This window comes from Anopheles coluzzii, chromosome 2 (genome assembly GCF_943734685.1).
Source record: "Anopheles coluzzii chromosome 2, AcolN3, whole genome shotgun sequence".
Taxonomy (NCBI): Eukaryota; Metazoa; Arthropoda; class Insecta; order Diptera; family Culicidae; genus Anopheles; species Anopheles coluzzii.
Genome location: NC_064670.1, coordinates 5,131,830 through 5,147,635, shown reverse-complemented (window position 1 = coordinate 5,147,635; position 15,806 = coordinate 5,131,830). Strand labels below are relative to the sequence as shown.

The 15,806-nt window shown below is 47.2% G+C and overlaps 4 protein-coding genes across 15 annotated transcripts in view; 1 reads left to right on the top strand and 3 right to left on the bottom strand.

The window, feature by feature from the left end:
• The window catches only part of LOC120950462 (60S ribosomal protein L17), a 195,683-nt gene that overhangs the window by 16,838 nt on the left and 163,039 nt on the right, over window positions 1-15,806 (bottom strand). The window lies entirely within an intron of this gene.
• Window positions 320-1,163, bottom strand: LOC120961586 (mitochondrial import inner membrane translocase subunit Tim29). Its single transcript, XM_040385389.2, has one exon. It carries the CDS (start codon window positions 982-984, stop codon window positions 352-354), a length of 633 nt encoding a protein of 210 aa, XP_040241323.2. The 5' UTR covers window positions 985-1,163; the 3' UTR covers window positions 320-351.
• On the top strand, window positions 1,344-5,564 carry LOC120961584 (uncharacterized). Its single transcript, XM_040385387.2, has 2 exons — window positions 1,344-1,648; window positions 1,721-5,564. Exons 1-2 carry the CDS (start codon window positions 1,493-1,495, stop codon window positions 4,286-4,288), a joined length of 2,724 nt encoding a protein of 907 aa, XP_040241321.2. The 5' UTR covers window positions 1,344-1,492; the 3' UTR covers window positions 4,289-5,564.
• On the bottom strand, window positions 4,550-15,774 carry LOC120948631 (ubiquitin-conjugating enzyme E2 Q2). Of its 12 annotated transcripts, XR_007452103.1 has the most exons (9): window positions 15,531-15,743; window positions 12,063-12,848; window positions 9,127-9,243; window positions 8,692-9,030; window positions 7,962-8,036; window positions 7,598-7,889; window positions 7,375-7,523; window positions 6,845-7,242; window positions 4,550-5,398 (listed from the first exon to the last, which is right to left on the bottom strand). XR_007452103.1 is itself a non-coding variant. In XM_040365194.2 (8 exons), exons 2-8 carry the CDS (start codon window positions 12,222-12,224, stop codon window positions 7,132-7,134), a joined length of 1,245 nt encoding a protein of 414 aa, XP_040221128.1. In that variant the 5' UTR covers window positions 12,225-12,848; window positions 15,673-15,774; the 3' UTR covers window positions 4,550-7,131. The 12 variants fall into 12 exon arrangements, 11 of the variants coding, with proteins under 11 accessions (XP_040221128.1, XP_040221129.1, XP_040221124.1 ...); XM_040365194.2 differs by having other exon boundaries at window positions 4,550-7,242; window positions 15,673-15,774; XM_040365195.2 differs by having other exon boundaries at window positions 4,550-7,242; window positions 15,442-15,743.

Sequence of the window (15,806 nt, the reverse complement as noted above, 5' to 3'; positions counted from 1 at the left end):
GAATACAACAAAGCCGACTGGTTGTGCTTGTGCTGAGTAAGACTGAACCGAATACAGGCTGTTCCAGGGATTCTAATAGTTGTGAGACACTTCCTTGACTCTTACTTAAGGGAAGTGCACTTCATATAATGGATATTGGTCTCTATCGCACCCTTTTTGTCTTCTATGAAATTCCTATTAGATTTTCCAACAAGACCAATTGGCTGCTATATGAGTCAAATTCCCATTACATTATGGGAGTTTCACGAGAGTCAATAAAGTGTCCCACAGCTATGAGAACTCCTGAAAAAACCCTGTAAGAACTAATCGTACAACAATCTTAGCTTTTCATTGGTCTATATTTCTAGATTTTTACAAATTTTCCTCATTAATATCGTAATCGATCATTTTCCTCTCCAGCACCCAAAACTTCCCATTGAATCCCACGTCAATGATGCGCTCGTGGAAGGTCATGTACCGTGGCTGCAGATACGGACAGACGGCCTTGTAGATGGCTAGCCCTTTGTCGTAATTATCCAGCCACAGGAAGGACACCACACCGAGCGACAGCCGCCGCAGGATGCCCTCGTTGTGGCAGCGCTCCAGGAACGTTAAGTGCTGCGAGGCGATCGGGTTCTGGCAGGTCGGATGTACCAGCGACAGCTGATTGTACGCCCGCCGGAACTGGTCGTAAAAATCGGTCTCGCTGGGATTGCGCGCACCGGCGTACAGGCTGCCGGCGAGCAGGGAAACGTAGACGCTGCTCCGCACCGGTCGATCCCGCATCGTGCGGCCAGTGTCAATCACCATCTCCTTGTAGTCGATCACGAGATTCTTCCAGTACATGGCCCATTTCTCCAGTATCGTGCCTTTGTAGCGCTCGGGAAAGGTGATGGCATCCAGCCGGGCCTGTACGCTGTCGTAGCGGGTTTTCAGCTGCTCGAACGTGTTCCGGAACAGGGACGGTGCACGCCGAAAGCCACGGGCGCCCGAGTTGAGGGACATTTTTTGTTCACTTGTTTACCAAGAGGGGTTAGTTTAAGGGTTGCAACCACTAACAGCACTGTGTGTGCGTGTGTGTTTATGTAACTGTAGTAAAGTTGGGCCACTGCCCGTGCGAACGGTTGGGGCACATCGGTTTGTTTACATCTGCAGCTTGTTTGACAGCTGCACGAGACGGCATGCTTTGGAGAGCAAAAATTTTCGACGAAATTAACAACATTTTCATTTTATTGATCTGCTTTATTTTAGCAAATAATAGATAAAACCAAGCTAAATCATTAGCTAAATGCTTTAGATGCACTTAAAATATGCAAAAATCCATTTAAATTATAATACAAACACTGAATCGCTGTACCGCCTTGGCAGCACTGCTTCCCCGAATGAGAGCTGCCTGTCACGCACACAGACGCAATGCACGCAATCAAAACAAACCGATTTGGCGCCATGTGCTCGCGACACTTTTCGACGAATCCAAGCAAACCGGCCCGTGCAGTACACGGATGGCAGTGCGATGATCCGAAAGCAACGACCAAAAAGATCGAAACCCCAGGACGGTAAAACGGATGAAGCTGGTGACAATGTTAAAAAAGAACCAACCAAACGGAAAAGGGAAAGGAAAAGTGTGCCCAAAAATGTGCTCCCGGCCGGGCAGTCGGAAGGTGCACAGGTATGACTGCAATCCAACGAATTAACTGTGTTCACTCGTAAGCATAACAACACCTCATTGTGCTCCTTTCAGTACATCAATCCTGCCATCGAACCGATCGTTCGACACAATGTCGGTAATCCATCGTCCACCTTCCTCCGGCGTAATCCACATCACAGCATCCTTCAGCTACCGTTGCAACCGAACGTGCTCACCGAGGACACGCTGCTAACCCACTTCAAAACAACGCGCCCATTCACTGCAACGTTACCGATGCCGCTGCACACCACCCCGGGACTAGGGCCGTCGATGCCCGATTTGATGGTTCGGGCAATACACACCAAGCAGGCCTACGAGCGGGAACTGCACAGTCTGCGAAAGAAGTACCAAAAAGTCGCCACTGACCGACCACTCGATCTCCATGGTAACGGCGAGGATGAGAGTGTGCAGCACACGGTGACCCTTGTGTATGCCGCCCTGCTGGACCGTGATCCCGATCCGTACCTGAAGCTGGAGACGAATTACAATCCTCACTTTACCGGCGGGACCATGGTGGCCGTCCCGGGAGGTGCGGGTAGCGCAACGATATTCAAAGCGACCGGGGAAAGCCTGCAGGATGTGGAAGTGCTGCGGATACACTGTGATGGAGAAGGTTTCGAAGTGGGGCAAGTTCAAGCATGTCCGATGGAAATGGAAGGTCCACTGCTTGAGCTCGTACCGAGCGAAGATGGCAGCGTGATTCTTGCCAGGAAACGACATGTGGTCATAATACTGCGCGAGATTAATGTCACACCGGACAGTGTCGAATGGCGTCCCGTTCAGCACATCTTTTCAGTAAACCCGTTGGCGAGCGTTTGCTTCGTCGGTGGATCAACACTGACGCTCTGTACGACGGATTACGCACGCCAGCTGCAGCTGTGGACGTTCAGCGATGATGAGGAAACATGTGAGGACATGGTAACGCTACCACAATCCGTCCCGAAACATTCACCCACAACGAAGGAGGAGCGTGTGACGTGTCACAATAATGACCACTGGTCGGCAGTGAGGTGCGTAGATGGCCATTCCCTTGTCGCTTGCCTCGATCGCACTCAACTCCATCTGTACACGGTGGTGCGAAACGGGGAAAATTCTCCGACCCGAGACTGGCGGCTTGCACACCGTGGGGCAAGCGATTTTTCGCGCTGGATATCCCCGTGCGAGCAGTGCTGCGCGCTGGAGGTCACATCTTCCGAGGAGCTTCTTTTTATCGCTACCACTCACAAGTTAATTGTGGCAAAAATCGAAGAAAGCGTTGATCAACCGCCTACTGAGGAGAGCGCACAGAACGGAGGCGATTCGTTTGACTTCGGGAACGTTAAGCTCATCGTGAAGGTGCTGCTAGTGTTTGCCCACAATCTGAAGCAATGTCCAGTGTTCTTGAGCCACCAGTGGAACGCTACTGCCGATCACGATACGGAGCACCATTTCGTCCTGTTCGGTAGCCATCTGCCGATGAGCTACGGTGTGGCCAGCTTCACCCGTTCCCCGAACCCGACCGACCTGTTCGGTGAGCCGGTGTACGCGACGCAACACTATCCCTACCATCCACCGACCTTTCACGACACGTACAAGCAGGCACAAGCGCAAGGACATTGCCTGTCGGCGTACGAACCATTGCGGAAACGGTTTTACGCCTGCCAATCTGGAGCGGCACTGTTACGGAGCTGTTTGCCAACGGACAATGGAACGGAACGGCATGAGCCTCGGCTTTATATCCTACTGCAGACTTCAGCTGGGGATGTGGTGCAGCAATCGCTTAGCTACGATTTCGATCGGGATGAAGAGAAGCAGCATGAGTTGAAACGGCCCGATGTTGAGCGGCAACAACACATCGGGGCACGTTTGCAACAATGGCACGAGAAGTTGGTAGGGCAGGCAGGACGAATACCGTACCGTGCGACCAGCTTTAAGACGATGCAAAAGTTTCGTGACATTTTCAACTGTCCCGTCGAGGGAAGCGAACTGCGACAGATATTGTATCTTCCGCCGGAGGTCAAACGAAAACACAGGCGCAAGAAAAGGGAGGACGAGAAGGAGGAAGACTTAAATACAGAGGAAGAGCAGCACGAGGACGACGAGGAAGATGAGGGTGTATGGTGTCCTTCGCAGTCCGTTGCCAGCGGTTCGTCCAGCGCAGCTGAACCGTCGGTTATACGAAGACGCAGGAAGTATGGTCGTAAAGCACCGCCACCGTGGCGACAGACGCTGGAAGATCTGCAGCAGTACCGCGATGTCCTTGCGCCGACATTGCTCAGCGTTTGGGGCGTTGGGAACACTGACGTACCACCGCAGGCTACGAATATGGAGCAAATCCCGACGAAACTGCCACCGCTGGCGGACATTAACGAGCGTATCGGAAGCTGGGTAACGGCTGCCACCAGCGAACAGTTGCAGCGCGATACGCCAGAGACCGCCGAGGAAGACTTGGAACTGACCGTGCCAAATGTGACGGCTGCTGCTAAGGACGAGTATGGCGATATGAAGGAGGACGCGGATGGGGATTTGTTTTCGCAACCACTGACACAGTCGCAGTTCATCTCAGCTTCCCAGCTGTCCCAGCAGATGGTGAGATCAACCGTTGCTCGGCCTGCTAGAAAGACGTACTCGAAAGGCTTCTGAAGGCCATTCTTTGCCGTAACGTATTTGCCATAAAGACACGCGATGCACAATTAATCCGTACAGCGAGGAAACTGATCATAGTAGCCAACACTGCCAGCAAAACGAAACTATGATACCAGAGGAGAAGGTGTGTCTGTGTTTGTGAGACAGATAGAGAGCATTTGTTTGTGTGTATTGGTTCTTTTCTGATGAAAGATTTGAATTTATTATTTCGTTATTTACCAATATATATATATATATATACTTTTATATATACTCGTGTTTATAATTATATATATAAACTATTGTTTGTTTTTCTTTTATTACTCTTAACTTTTCTCCACGCTGACCTCGACTTAACATACTTTCACTCGCACATTCCATTCTCACACAAACGTGCACGCGAGAGCAATATCTAGCTGCGCGAGCGCGCGGGCGCTCAAACACGCATCGAATGCGAATACCCTCCTTGCTCTTTTGCGTGTTTTATTGCGCGGCGTCCTTTTTGCTGCTGCCTTTTTTGTATCTTCTCTTAATAGGGAGAATGTGTTTCTGTTCTTCTCTTTCCCCCGCTGATTCGAACTAAACCCCCTCCCCTGGGCTGTGGCCACCTTCTCTCTTCGTAATGTTTCTAAATAAGATTGGTTGCTGTTTCTGCAGTGTTTTCTTCTTCTTTTAATTACTTTTCTATTTTACATATGTCACAGCAGTCCGATGGAACCCATTAGGAAGGAAGCAGAACACGAAGAGTCTAAAATAATGTTGTTTCTGTTTTTTCTTCCTTCTTTCCATTCCGCGTTTTCCCTTTAAGATTTATATAAAACAATTTGTGGGGATTTCCCTTACACTGCGCAGTCTCCCCTTTCCTCCTCACACCGTGTAGCAGGCTACTACTAAAACACTGTCTGCAAATTTTGCATAATTTTTTCACTTTTTCTTTGCCATATTCTGTACATATTACGTGTTTTCGTCTGCCTTGCTAGTTTCCCTCCGGTCGGGCGTTTTAGTTATCATCTTACACTAACTCCCCTTTTTTTCTCGGCCTCCTGGAAAGGGAAAAGACCCAACAACGGATTGTGTGTGTGTTATTCCTTTCCCATACCGAACACCAGGTCAGATCTTTCTCCACATCTTTCCCCGCGCACACCCACGCAGAGCCATGCATTATCGCTATTCTCCTAGAGTGCACTTTGTTTGATTGCTATTTTGAGTTTTAAAAGTTGAGTTGTGAGGGTGTTTGTGTTTCATTGTTCGGTTCGGGTTTTGAGCGAAAAAACTAACAAACCATAGCATACACCGTATTGAATCCCATTCAACTTGTGTATTTCCATTTAACGAATCGACAGATGATGTTGAGCGCGCTCGTGTTTTAGTTTCCATTCTCATATGCTCGTCTACAGAAAGAAAGCAGAATGAAAAGCAGGTAAAACAAACTATAATTCGTTGCATTTAGGTCTGTCTGATCCGGCCGACAGACTTCTCTTGACTCGCTTTATCGATCGTGAGATTGCGCACGGCAAACAGATGGAAGATATTCGTTGAAGAGCTCCACATGTACACGGCAAACGTAACGTTCCACCACACCGGAGAACACAGCAAAGCGCACACTTCCTCCTTTCAGTCTATACTGGTGTGATCGGCAGCTCAGCTTATGATTGTTGGCGGAAGTGCGAGGAGAAGCTTTGAATCATTTTGAATTTTTCCCCTGCCCCTTTGTGTCAGATCAGAGAAAAGGACGAACCATTGCTACCGATCTTCGGGTTTGCTATGAATGAAAATATTGAAGGAACAACAATTCAATGGATCTCCATTCAATCCCCTTCCTGCTCAACGCGTGTTGTATCACCGGTCAGTATGTCGACCACATGTCGTCGTGTGGTCGACATTAAACTAGTTGTACCCCTATTTTGCTGCACTACAGTCAATTTTACAACACGAGCTTCTAGTGCGGTTCCAAGATGTGTTTTAATTTAATTCTGCACGTAGTTCACACCTTCAGTGCAGAGTCAGGTAGGGAATTACAGTACAAAGAATAAACAGAACTGTTATAGAATGCCCGTCTGTATGCACATGCGCATTTTTTTTTAGTGCCGATCGGTATCTTCCGCCCGAATTCCTATCCATTTCACTTCCCTACTATAGGAGATGCTGGTTTAAAATATACTTTATGATAAGAAGAAGATCTTTCACTGCTGTGTGTGTGTGTTGTGATTGTTGAGTGTACGGCGGTGCTGAATATTGAATGGTGTTTGGTTGTGTAGATAGTATATGAACAAAAGGTTGAAAATGTGCTCTACTAACACTCCGCTCTCTTTCTCTCCCTTTTCTAAATCCTTCTTTCTGAAGCGAATTCTCAAACAGTATCTCACCATTTCCTATTTACTAAGCTTATTTAAAGTGGCTTCTTCCAGCGTTTCTCTCTCTCTGTGAAGTTCTGCAGCTATCCCCCGACTTCCCCCATACGTTACTAGCCCACTCTACCGATCCCTTTTGCTTTCGAGAGTGTTTTTACCCCATTCACGCGCATTCGATCTTTCCGAAGTTTTCTACACACAAACATAACACAAGCACGTTCACGCACGCACGCACGCACGCAATTTTGATAGACGCATTCATCCGTATCGCTCTAGAATCATCCCATCTCCATTCGTACTCGCATCTACACTTAAGTCTAGGAACCTAAAAGCTTAAAGAACGAACGATTATTGTTAGAAGAACTAGCGCGATGCCGTTGCTTTCGGTCGTGTTTCACTGTTATAAGACGCTGACAACTACTACTACACTACAGCATCAACAACAGAGCACGGAAGCGAAGCGCTGCAACAGCATCGTGGAACGGCGTTTGCCCTCCCCTCTCCCAACTCTTAACCATCCTCCTTGGGGGGTGTAAACCATCCGTTCTTTTCGTGGATTTGCACGAGCGATTTGAAACTTTGCTGCGCTCTAGCTAAGCTGTACTGGCCCTGGGAAAGAGACTGATTCTCGATTAGTTTGTGGATGAAAATGGCGCAACATAAGCTGCCTCAAAAAACGAACATCTCGTTTTTCAACGGCAGCGATAGAGAAAGGGAGAGAGAGATAGAGAGAGTGAGTATTAAATTTCTTACCTTGGTGGGTCCGAACTGTATTCGCGCCTTGCCCTTGACTAGTGTGGCCGCTATTTGCATGATGACCGCCTCCACGGTGTAAGCCGAGCTCCAGCCTTGCTTCGTGAGCAGCTCCATGCAGATGGCACCACCGACCAGTACGTAACCACCTGCGGAAAAAAAGGGTGCAAAGGAGGTAAGCAAAACCGGGGTCGCGCCTAGCTATTCGCTGCTTGCTGCTTACCGGATATGATTGGATGCACAACACGCACAAACGGTGGCTCGAACGGGTACGTCTCCTTGAAAATGATGTTCAGCAGTATGCTGTCCTTGCCTTCGCGCTCCTTCAGCAGGACCAGATCGTTGTGCAGCGGGCTGTCCGGGTCGACCGACATGAGGCGGATGTTCCACTCGTAGATGGAGTCGTTCACCAGCTCTATCGAGTACATGTTGTTTTTGAACGAGTCCGACCGGTAAATGTCTCGCAGCTCCTTCATCAGTCGATCCGTTGCTTGGACCGAGCCGGACACCGAACCCTGGCAACGAAACAGTCACGGTTTAGGAGACGATCTACCATGCAAGGGTGTAGAGATTATACTCATACTTACCTTCAAATAATCCTGCCGTTGCGTTTGTCTTAATCTTTCCAGTGTTGCTAGGTGTTCTACCTCCATTTCGTCTTTCTACAGAAGGGATGGGAAATAATGTTAGCTGGAATGTTAACCTGGATGCATTGACATTTTTCCCGCAACCGATCACAAAACAGCAAAATCACTCCCTTTATACAGAACCACATGACACACCCTATTGCTGGTGGTGTTCCGGCAAACGGTTGGAGATAAATGTTAGCTCTTCCCCCTATGAGGTAATCTTAGACGACACCGGGAAGATACTATCAACTTCATCCTGTTAACTTCATGATCACTATTCGAGAGAATAACACCAATTACGATGTTTCTAAATAGGACATTCTGATAAGCTTCCAAACACCCTGAAGTCAAACAAAGAGCAGTGTATGTACGACTTTCTGTAAGTGTTGCTGGATGTAATCATTCTGTTTTTGCCAAGAGCTGTTTGTTGTGCGTAGTTCCCGCCCCATAAAGGTCAAACCTCGCGTGCACACATATTTATGCTGACGTGCGCACGTTACCCAATACGCGGCTGTTTCCCCGCTACTGTTTACACGATTCATGCAACTGCAGCATTTCGCAAAGAACGAAACAGCAAAGCATGCATTAATTTTCTTCCCCAAAAAAAAAAAAAACGGGCAGACCACCCCTCGTGGCGGCTGCTTGTGCACATTCCAGCCAAGCATTCACAACATTTCCCTTTCCGTACCTTTGCCGTGCTACGGCCATCGTCCATCTCGAGGGGCAGGTCCTCTTCGCCTTCGCTTTCCTGGTCGCTGTCGCCGACCACGTCCTCGATATCATCACAGTCGGAGTCGATCTCGTCGATCGCCTGTTGCTGCTGCTGCTGGAGCTGCAGTTGCTGGTGTTGCTGGTGCGCCGGAAGAAGCTGCTGAGGTGACATACCGTGCTGGTGGAGCTGGGCGGCTGGGTGTAGGTGTGCCCCGGCTGCGCCACCGTTCGGCTGGAAGGCTTTCTTCAGCGTTTCCAGATCGGGAGGTAGTGGGACCGTATGCTGCCGGCAGAGTTCGCGCAGCAGTATGTGTACCTACCGGGTGCGAGGGAAGAATATTACATTAAAGTTAATCCTCTCCATATCCTTGCCGTAAGAAGGATTTGATTGCATTAGATGCTCCTGGCTTACCTGATTTATAACGTGATTATCTAAACCTTTCGTGTTCGTAAGTATTTGTACAGCGTTACTAATACTTGTGTCTTCGCTCTCGGCGAACCATACTGGTGGCGTGGATGGATACGTTTCCTGTAAAGGATGGTCGAATAGGAAAAGGGGGGGAAAATTATTATGAAGAACATATGAATTGTACCTGAAAGCTGAGTTTCTGTATCGCATAAAACAAAACAAGTTACACATAAATTCGTTATGCAGTGGCTGCAATGGTTTCTTGCTCTCGAGCATCATGAGCCTCCCTTCCATTCTCCCCTCCATCACACATTATTATCATATATCTTCACATTCGTCTTCCTTAACCCCCCACCAGAGCCATTAGAAGGATCAATATTTGTATTGGCTCCAGTGTTCGACCCAACCAGACACAAAGAAGCCCACGCCAGACGCTTGGCTTTGTCCGGTACAACCCACTGCTCTCTCTCTCTCTAAGCAGCATCCTGTGGCATCGATTGCTGGCGTGCATAAAAACGAAGAAAAAAGGTCAATAACACAAACGGAAACGTGATGAACGGCATCCTAAATGGTGATACATGTTTTGTGCGAGTTATGTGTGTATTAATCAGGAAGAGAAGAAGAATTTGTGCAATATGTGCAATAAAACATTTCAATTTTTAACTAGCCATCAAACAAGGAAGTATTATTGTATTCTGCTGTGTGTTTGTGGTAAAAATAAATAACAAAAAGATTAATACATTTCAAAACAAATCTCAGTTTGTTTGTTGTTGTTTTTTCAACTCACACTCATACACATTTGCTCTTCCCTTAGCAGTGTAGAGCAGGAAAGATGGATACATGATGGATAGGGGAAAGCGGGGCAAAATGGGCATGTTAAGCAGTTTACTGAATATTCCATTGAATATGCCACAAAACACAATTATTCATGCATTATTGTATGCCTCCACTATTTATCTATGGATTAAAATTGCCACATAGAATGAAAACAACTTAAAATCATGAAAACAGTGTAAAATAAAAGTTGATGTTTTACGAGAAGCTATTTTGACACGCGGGGTAAAATGGGCATAGCCCTGGGGCAAAATGGGCATATGTAAACAAACTGTGAAACGTCAAAACACTGGGGTAAAATGGGCCACAACAACTGCGCTTAGGTAATGGTCTATGCTTTTGCGCACCGTTTCGTGAATTGTATTTTCGTTCTATCTTTTGTTTTGCTGGTCAGGAAAGCCCTTAAAATTCTTCCAAAAATATGTTATCAAAATTAAAACAGTTTTTACACGTTTAAATCTACAAAATCGATTCTTTTGAAGCTGTGTCTGTTATCATTATTGAGGCGACAAATACAACACCATAGCCTCACCAAACGCCATTTGTCAAAAGTATCTGCCCATTTTGCCCCAAGCGTAACTGCCCATTTTGCCCCACGTGAAGCATTTTTGTATTTTATGTTATATTAGTAAAAATACGCATTCGATCGCCTTGCTTTCTTCAGACAAATTGTATAGAAATATCATATCTTTAATAATATATAATGTAAAACTTCAACGCATCCCTGTGACACTGGGTTAAGCTTATTTTCGAAGTGACAAAAATTACATCAATATGCTACTAAACCTTATTTTGCACTTTTCTTGGTTATTTGTTGTGTTAGGGTTATGAAACTTACATGGTGTTCATAAAACACTCTAATGAATACATTTTGAGCATTGGAAAGTAGCTTTGTAGTCAAATAATGCTTAAATAGAGGGTGCCCATTTTGCCCCACATGCCCATTTTGCCCCGCTTTCCCCTACACGTGAACGGGAGAGTTTTTTGCATGTCAGCTGTGAACTGATGCGACAAAGTATGCCTTGCGTGGAAATGTCACCTGCGCTTGGTGTCCATTAAATGGTTCGTTTTGTAAGCGACACCCGGGTGCATTTTCCGCACTACTTAACAAGCAAGCATACGATCCAACAGAAACATGGTGCACGCGTGCATTATGTGTGGCTGTGCGTAAGGATAACATGGAAATACGGAAAACGCCATGTTTGATACGGTATTATGAAATCTACATGAGCTGCACCATTCATGACGGTGCAGTTGACTGACTGGGGAGAATGTATGAGTGTGCATGTTCAAAACAAAACGCTTTCTAACGCTTCATTATTGTGTAACAACACAGCTTAAAGTCCTTCTCCATCTGGGTCTGTGACGGTCGTTTCTCCACGATATATCTTTAGAAAGTTTTCTTCCTCGACACACACACACACATACACGCTTGACCTTCGTGCTTGGTACGAAAAATTCTATACATGTTCTTAGTTTCGCACGTTGCCGTCATCATCATTGCATTATGACCTCGCACAGCCTTCTACGATGCTTGCCAAGCAACAGCACCAGAGGATGGGACTGAGAAATTGACCTAAATTGTGAAGTACTTTCCCTCTGCACTTGTACACACGGTATTGATATTCGATGCATCATGCAATTCTCTCTTTTTCTCCCTTCCTCCCTCTCTCACTCTGTGTCGCTGTTTTTTCGTTTCATAAATAAGAGCGTAAAATTGACATTTTTCAATGTTTTCTAGAACTTGTTTCCATTTGTTTTGTACAAACGTGTCACACAATATGCTTGGCACCGCTCCGAAGCGAATGCAAAAACACAACGAATGTTTTGTGTTCACGGTTTAGCTTCGGCTGTGGGGAGTGCGTATATCAACAAATATACTTTGTTTAGTTTGACCGACTAGCGGAGTTATGTTGGAAGTGAATTGCTGAGGAAAACTAAAATCTAGCAGCATAAACTTGCGATAAAGCCATCCTCAACTAAGTTAACTTATAAACATGCCATGTATACACACGTGGCAAAGCTGCACAGAGAGTTCAAACCAAAATAAAACACTACAAATAAGGAAAACATGGCATTGCAGACATCAGGGTTCCGACACTTACCGTAATGTTGGCATGGATTACGTATTGCTTGCCGTTGCGCCCGATGAAACGGCAGCACAGCTCGTCCACCGTGGCGTTAAGGATTTGGAACCGTTCATGGTTCTTGGGGAAGACCTGCTCGAGCGTTTTGATTTCTAGCTTCAGCGTATTCAGGCACGCCATCGTGCCGGACCGACCGGAACCCCCGGAGGAGGCAAGGTGTAGTGGTTCCTCTCACTACACCCTGTGGCACGCCCGGGCAGTGGGACGCGTACAGCAGGCAGTGCTGAAACTGGGCGGATGATGGACCTCAAGACACGAGATGCGAGATGCAGTGTCCTTTTGATGGGATAGGCAGGAACTCTTCTCCGACCGGGAGCTTTCCCGTTTGGCCGCTTCCGGTCACTGTTTTGCTTCACTAACACACACGCACATACAACAAGGGACACAATTTAACTTCCAAAACACTCCCTTGCTTTCACTCAGAAGATGATGCGAATGGAACCCGCAGGGGAGAGAGGTCGTCCTAGTTTGACAGGTTGTTTTTCACTCCGCAGCACACTAGGATACAGGAACGCGCACGCACGCACGAACGCACGCACACACACACACGCCCACCCACTCGCTGGAGCAGGTTCGACACGCAGGCTGCACGCACACTGTTGGCTTCTCGCTCTGGCGCAAGGAAACAGGGTGCCGCTGCAGCTCAACCGTACTCTGCGCGCTCGCGTGAGATTGTGCTGTGTTATTGTTTATTAGCGAGTACGTGCATTGGGGTGGGAGGGAATCAGGACACACACCGCTACACTGTATGGCACAGAAAGAAAAAATAAGAACACATTGAGACACATTTACAGAGACACATGGGAGCAAAAAAGCTCGTTGTTAGCAACAAACGAAACTTTTGCAACAGAATACCCGTTTTTACACCTGTGAATATCCTTCTTTACAACACCGTTTTAGAGAAAATAATGTTTTTTTTTCTGTTTACTTGTCCTTAGTAGGTAAAGAAAACGGTTTTACGATGTTTTTCGTATCCCCAGCTTAAACACTGTTGGTTGCAGTTGTTTTATCACAAGAGGTACACACATGCACACACATGTACAATTACACACACGACCCTAATACGCATTATTAATAAAGCTTGTATGCACCCTGTAGCTTTTTTCCGTGCGACTTTTTACTGCTGCGTCGTACATAGCTTTCTTTTTTTTTTATTGCACGGGGCATACATACGGGAGTAGGGATAGGCAAATGCCTTGCTTCCTTCGAGGACACTGCTTTACTGTTATCTTGACAACTACCTTGAACTGGAGACGTCTTTGTTGCCGCAGTAAAAATTCGTTTGAAACGAATAAAAATACTGACGGAAATTGGCTTAACGAGAGATCGAACTAAACCAAAGCAGCTCCAATTGCAGCGAAAGGATCTTGACGTTTGCGACAACGAACTGACAGTTGGTGCTAGAGTCTGCTGCTGTGTTTTTTTTTTTGCATTGGACTTTATCCTTCTTCTTCATCCCTACCCGGAAAGAACAACGTTGATTTTTTATTCTTCTTTTTTGTTGGGCGCTTGCCCTGGTTGCTTGGTTGTCGAGGATATGTGCGGTTTCGAATGTACCGTTCAAGAGATGCAGCACACAAACACAAGAGCGCGCCCGCGCATACACATACACATACATGCACACGCACGACGGGCTCACGTCCAACGTAACAAACCGTCCCCCGAGCACTTCCTGTGTCAAACGATATGGTGGTGACGGTTAATCGCTTATTTCAGCCTTTTTTGCAATGGTATTATTTCGTGGTTTGGGAATGCTATGAAAACAGCTTTCGGTTGCTTCCTTGATCGAACATCTCCGATAACCGGTTGGTTCCTGCGCTGCAGGTACATCACAAAAGGAACCCTCTACTATAATCGCTGATCCCAGCACACATTCCAACAAACAGTCACGACGCACGTACACAAACACACACACATACGCTTTACATACGTCACAATGTTCGCGCTGTCACAGAGAAAACATCAATGCCCACTTTGCTTATGCTATACCCTCCCTTCAGCACTTCCGCCGGTGCTTGGGCACTTTTTCCCATCATCACACCACGCCCACCCAACAAGACACAGGGCGGCCACGGTCATAGATTTTCCATTTGAGGAAAATTCAACCCACCCCCCCCCTCCCCTTACTATACTTCACAATGTTCACACCCCGCCCGACAACAACAGACGGGGGCAGTATTATTGTGCAAGGGTTGCTGCTTCGCGAAACCCCCAACACACAACAAAAGAACGTCGAACGTCGACGTTTCCTCTTGGGGGGGAGCCGCGTCCAAGTAACATTTTGTTCATTGCATTTTTCCAACACCCGATTAAACCGACCTCGGTCGGGCGGCTTCGGTTATGCATCGAAATCAGAATTTAAAAAAAAACCGGTGCTGCCCTCGATTTCCCGACTGACAAACGCGATGGCAAGTTCCAGCCGACTCAATACGCGCCTGTCTATGTGTGTGGTATGTGTGTGTGCGTGTATAGGTTTTCCCTTTTCGCGTGCGGTTCGTCCGCTTTTGCACTACCACAAGCGATGCCAAATAATACAAAAAACGGCACTTTCATGAGAGCCATTACCGACCGACCAACCTCTCTTCCGACTGCCGCCCTTGTGCGATGGTTGGGTTGGGGGAATAAGTTTTTTTTCGCTCGAAAGGGGGGGGGGGGGCGACTTTGTCAAGGCGCAGCTCGTCGCGGGAAGGTTAGTGCGCGGATGGGATTCGAAAAGTAAAACTTTGCAGTTTCAGGAACGGAAGTTGAAAATATGTGCACACACACACACACACACTTGACGCGGAGTTTTGCGTTTTTTGCTACTGCTGCTGCTACTGCTGTTGCTACTGCGACTACTGCTGCGCTACCCATCCTTCCGTGACACACCTCCGGGGAAGGGCGACGACGACCATACCGAAACCAATACCATGCCAGCGTTAAGGGCTCCCCCCTGCCCTGACAGGAAAAACTTGATACGGACGGGGCACACCATCACAGCACACCACGACACCACACACTACAGTCCCCGACAGCCCGCTGCTTGGGCAATGTGTGTGCTCATTAATGGAGGAAATGGGGAAGCTTATTTTTGCGGACCTCCGTACCTCTAATGGCTCACGGAGAAGAAAAGGGGGATCTCATCAATTCGATTCCCTGTAACACGCGCACACACATACACGCACACAAAAACACACATACACTGGAATCTTCAAGGGAAAATCGATCGTCGAGGTACGCATATTTCGAAACAGTTCGCTTTTTGTCTTTTGCCACCGTTGGGCTATACCCCCTCCTTTCGTTGGTCGTTTCCCGTACCAGACCAGCAGCAGCAGCAGCTAGGAAAATGGATCACTACCTTCCCTAATCCAGCACCAGCACCAGCACCTTAATTACGGTGACGCAGTGCGACCCATCACGGAACGAACATTTGAGCTATTTTTCTACCGTTTCAACTCGCCTAATCGTAGCGAACGCAACGCACGGAAAACACACCAGCAGTAGGCACATACAAACACAGGATGAAAAGCGCACTGTTTCCGCGAATCACGCAGGCAAAAATTCTCGACGAAATATTTGGTTTGCTCACAGGTTCAGCAGCACAAAGTACGTACGCATACACACAGGCATATACACACAGAGACGGAGGCTCAGGGTAGCGCTAGTGATGGGCTTTTGATTGCGGAACGCATAATCCGATCCACTTCAACCGTGGTTGCCAAA

What these genes read in the sequence shown, in the direction of transcription:
- LOC120961586 (XM_040385389.2), bottom strand. Translation starts at nt 984, where the DNA reads ATGTCCCTCAACTCGGGCGCCCGTGGCTTTCGGCGTGCACCGTCCCTG.
- LOC120961584 (XM_040385387.2), top strand. Translation starts at nt 1,493, where the DNA reads ATGATCCGAAAGCAACGACCAAAAAGATCGAAACCCCAGGACGGTAAA. An exon ending in GGCAGTCGGAAGGTGCACAG is followed by an intron (nt 1,649 to 1,720) that starts GTATGACTGCAA and finishes TGCTCCTTTCAG; the next exon opens with TACATCAATCCTGCCATCGA.
- LOC120948631 (XM_040365194.2), bottom strand. Translation starts at nt 12,224, where the DNA reads ATGGCGTGCCTGAATACGCTGAAGCTAGAAATCAAAACGCTCGAGCAG. An exon ending in TAATCCATGCCAACATTACG is followed by an intron (nt 9,244 to 12,062) that starts GTAAGTGTCGGA and finishes CATCCTTTACAG; the next exon opens with GAAACGTATCCATCCACGCC. An exon ending in ATAATCACGTTATAAATCAG is followed by an intron (nt 9,031 to 9,126) that starts GTAAGCCAGGAG and finishes CGCACCCGGTAG; the next exon opens with GTACACATACTGCTGCGCGA.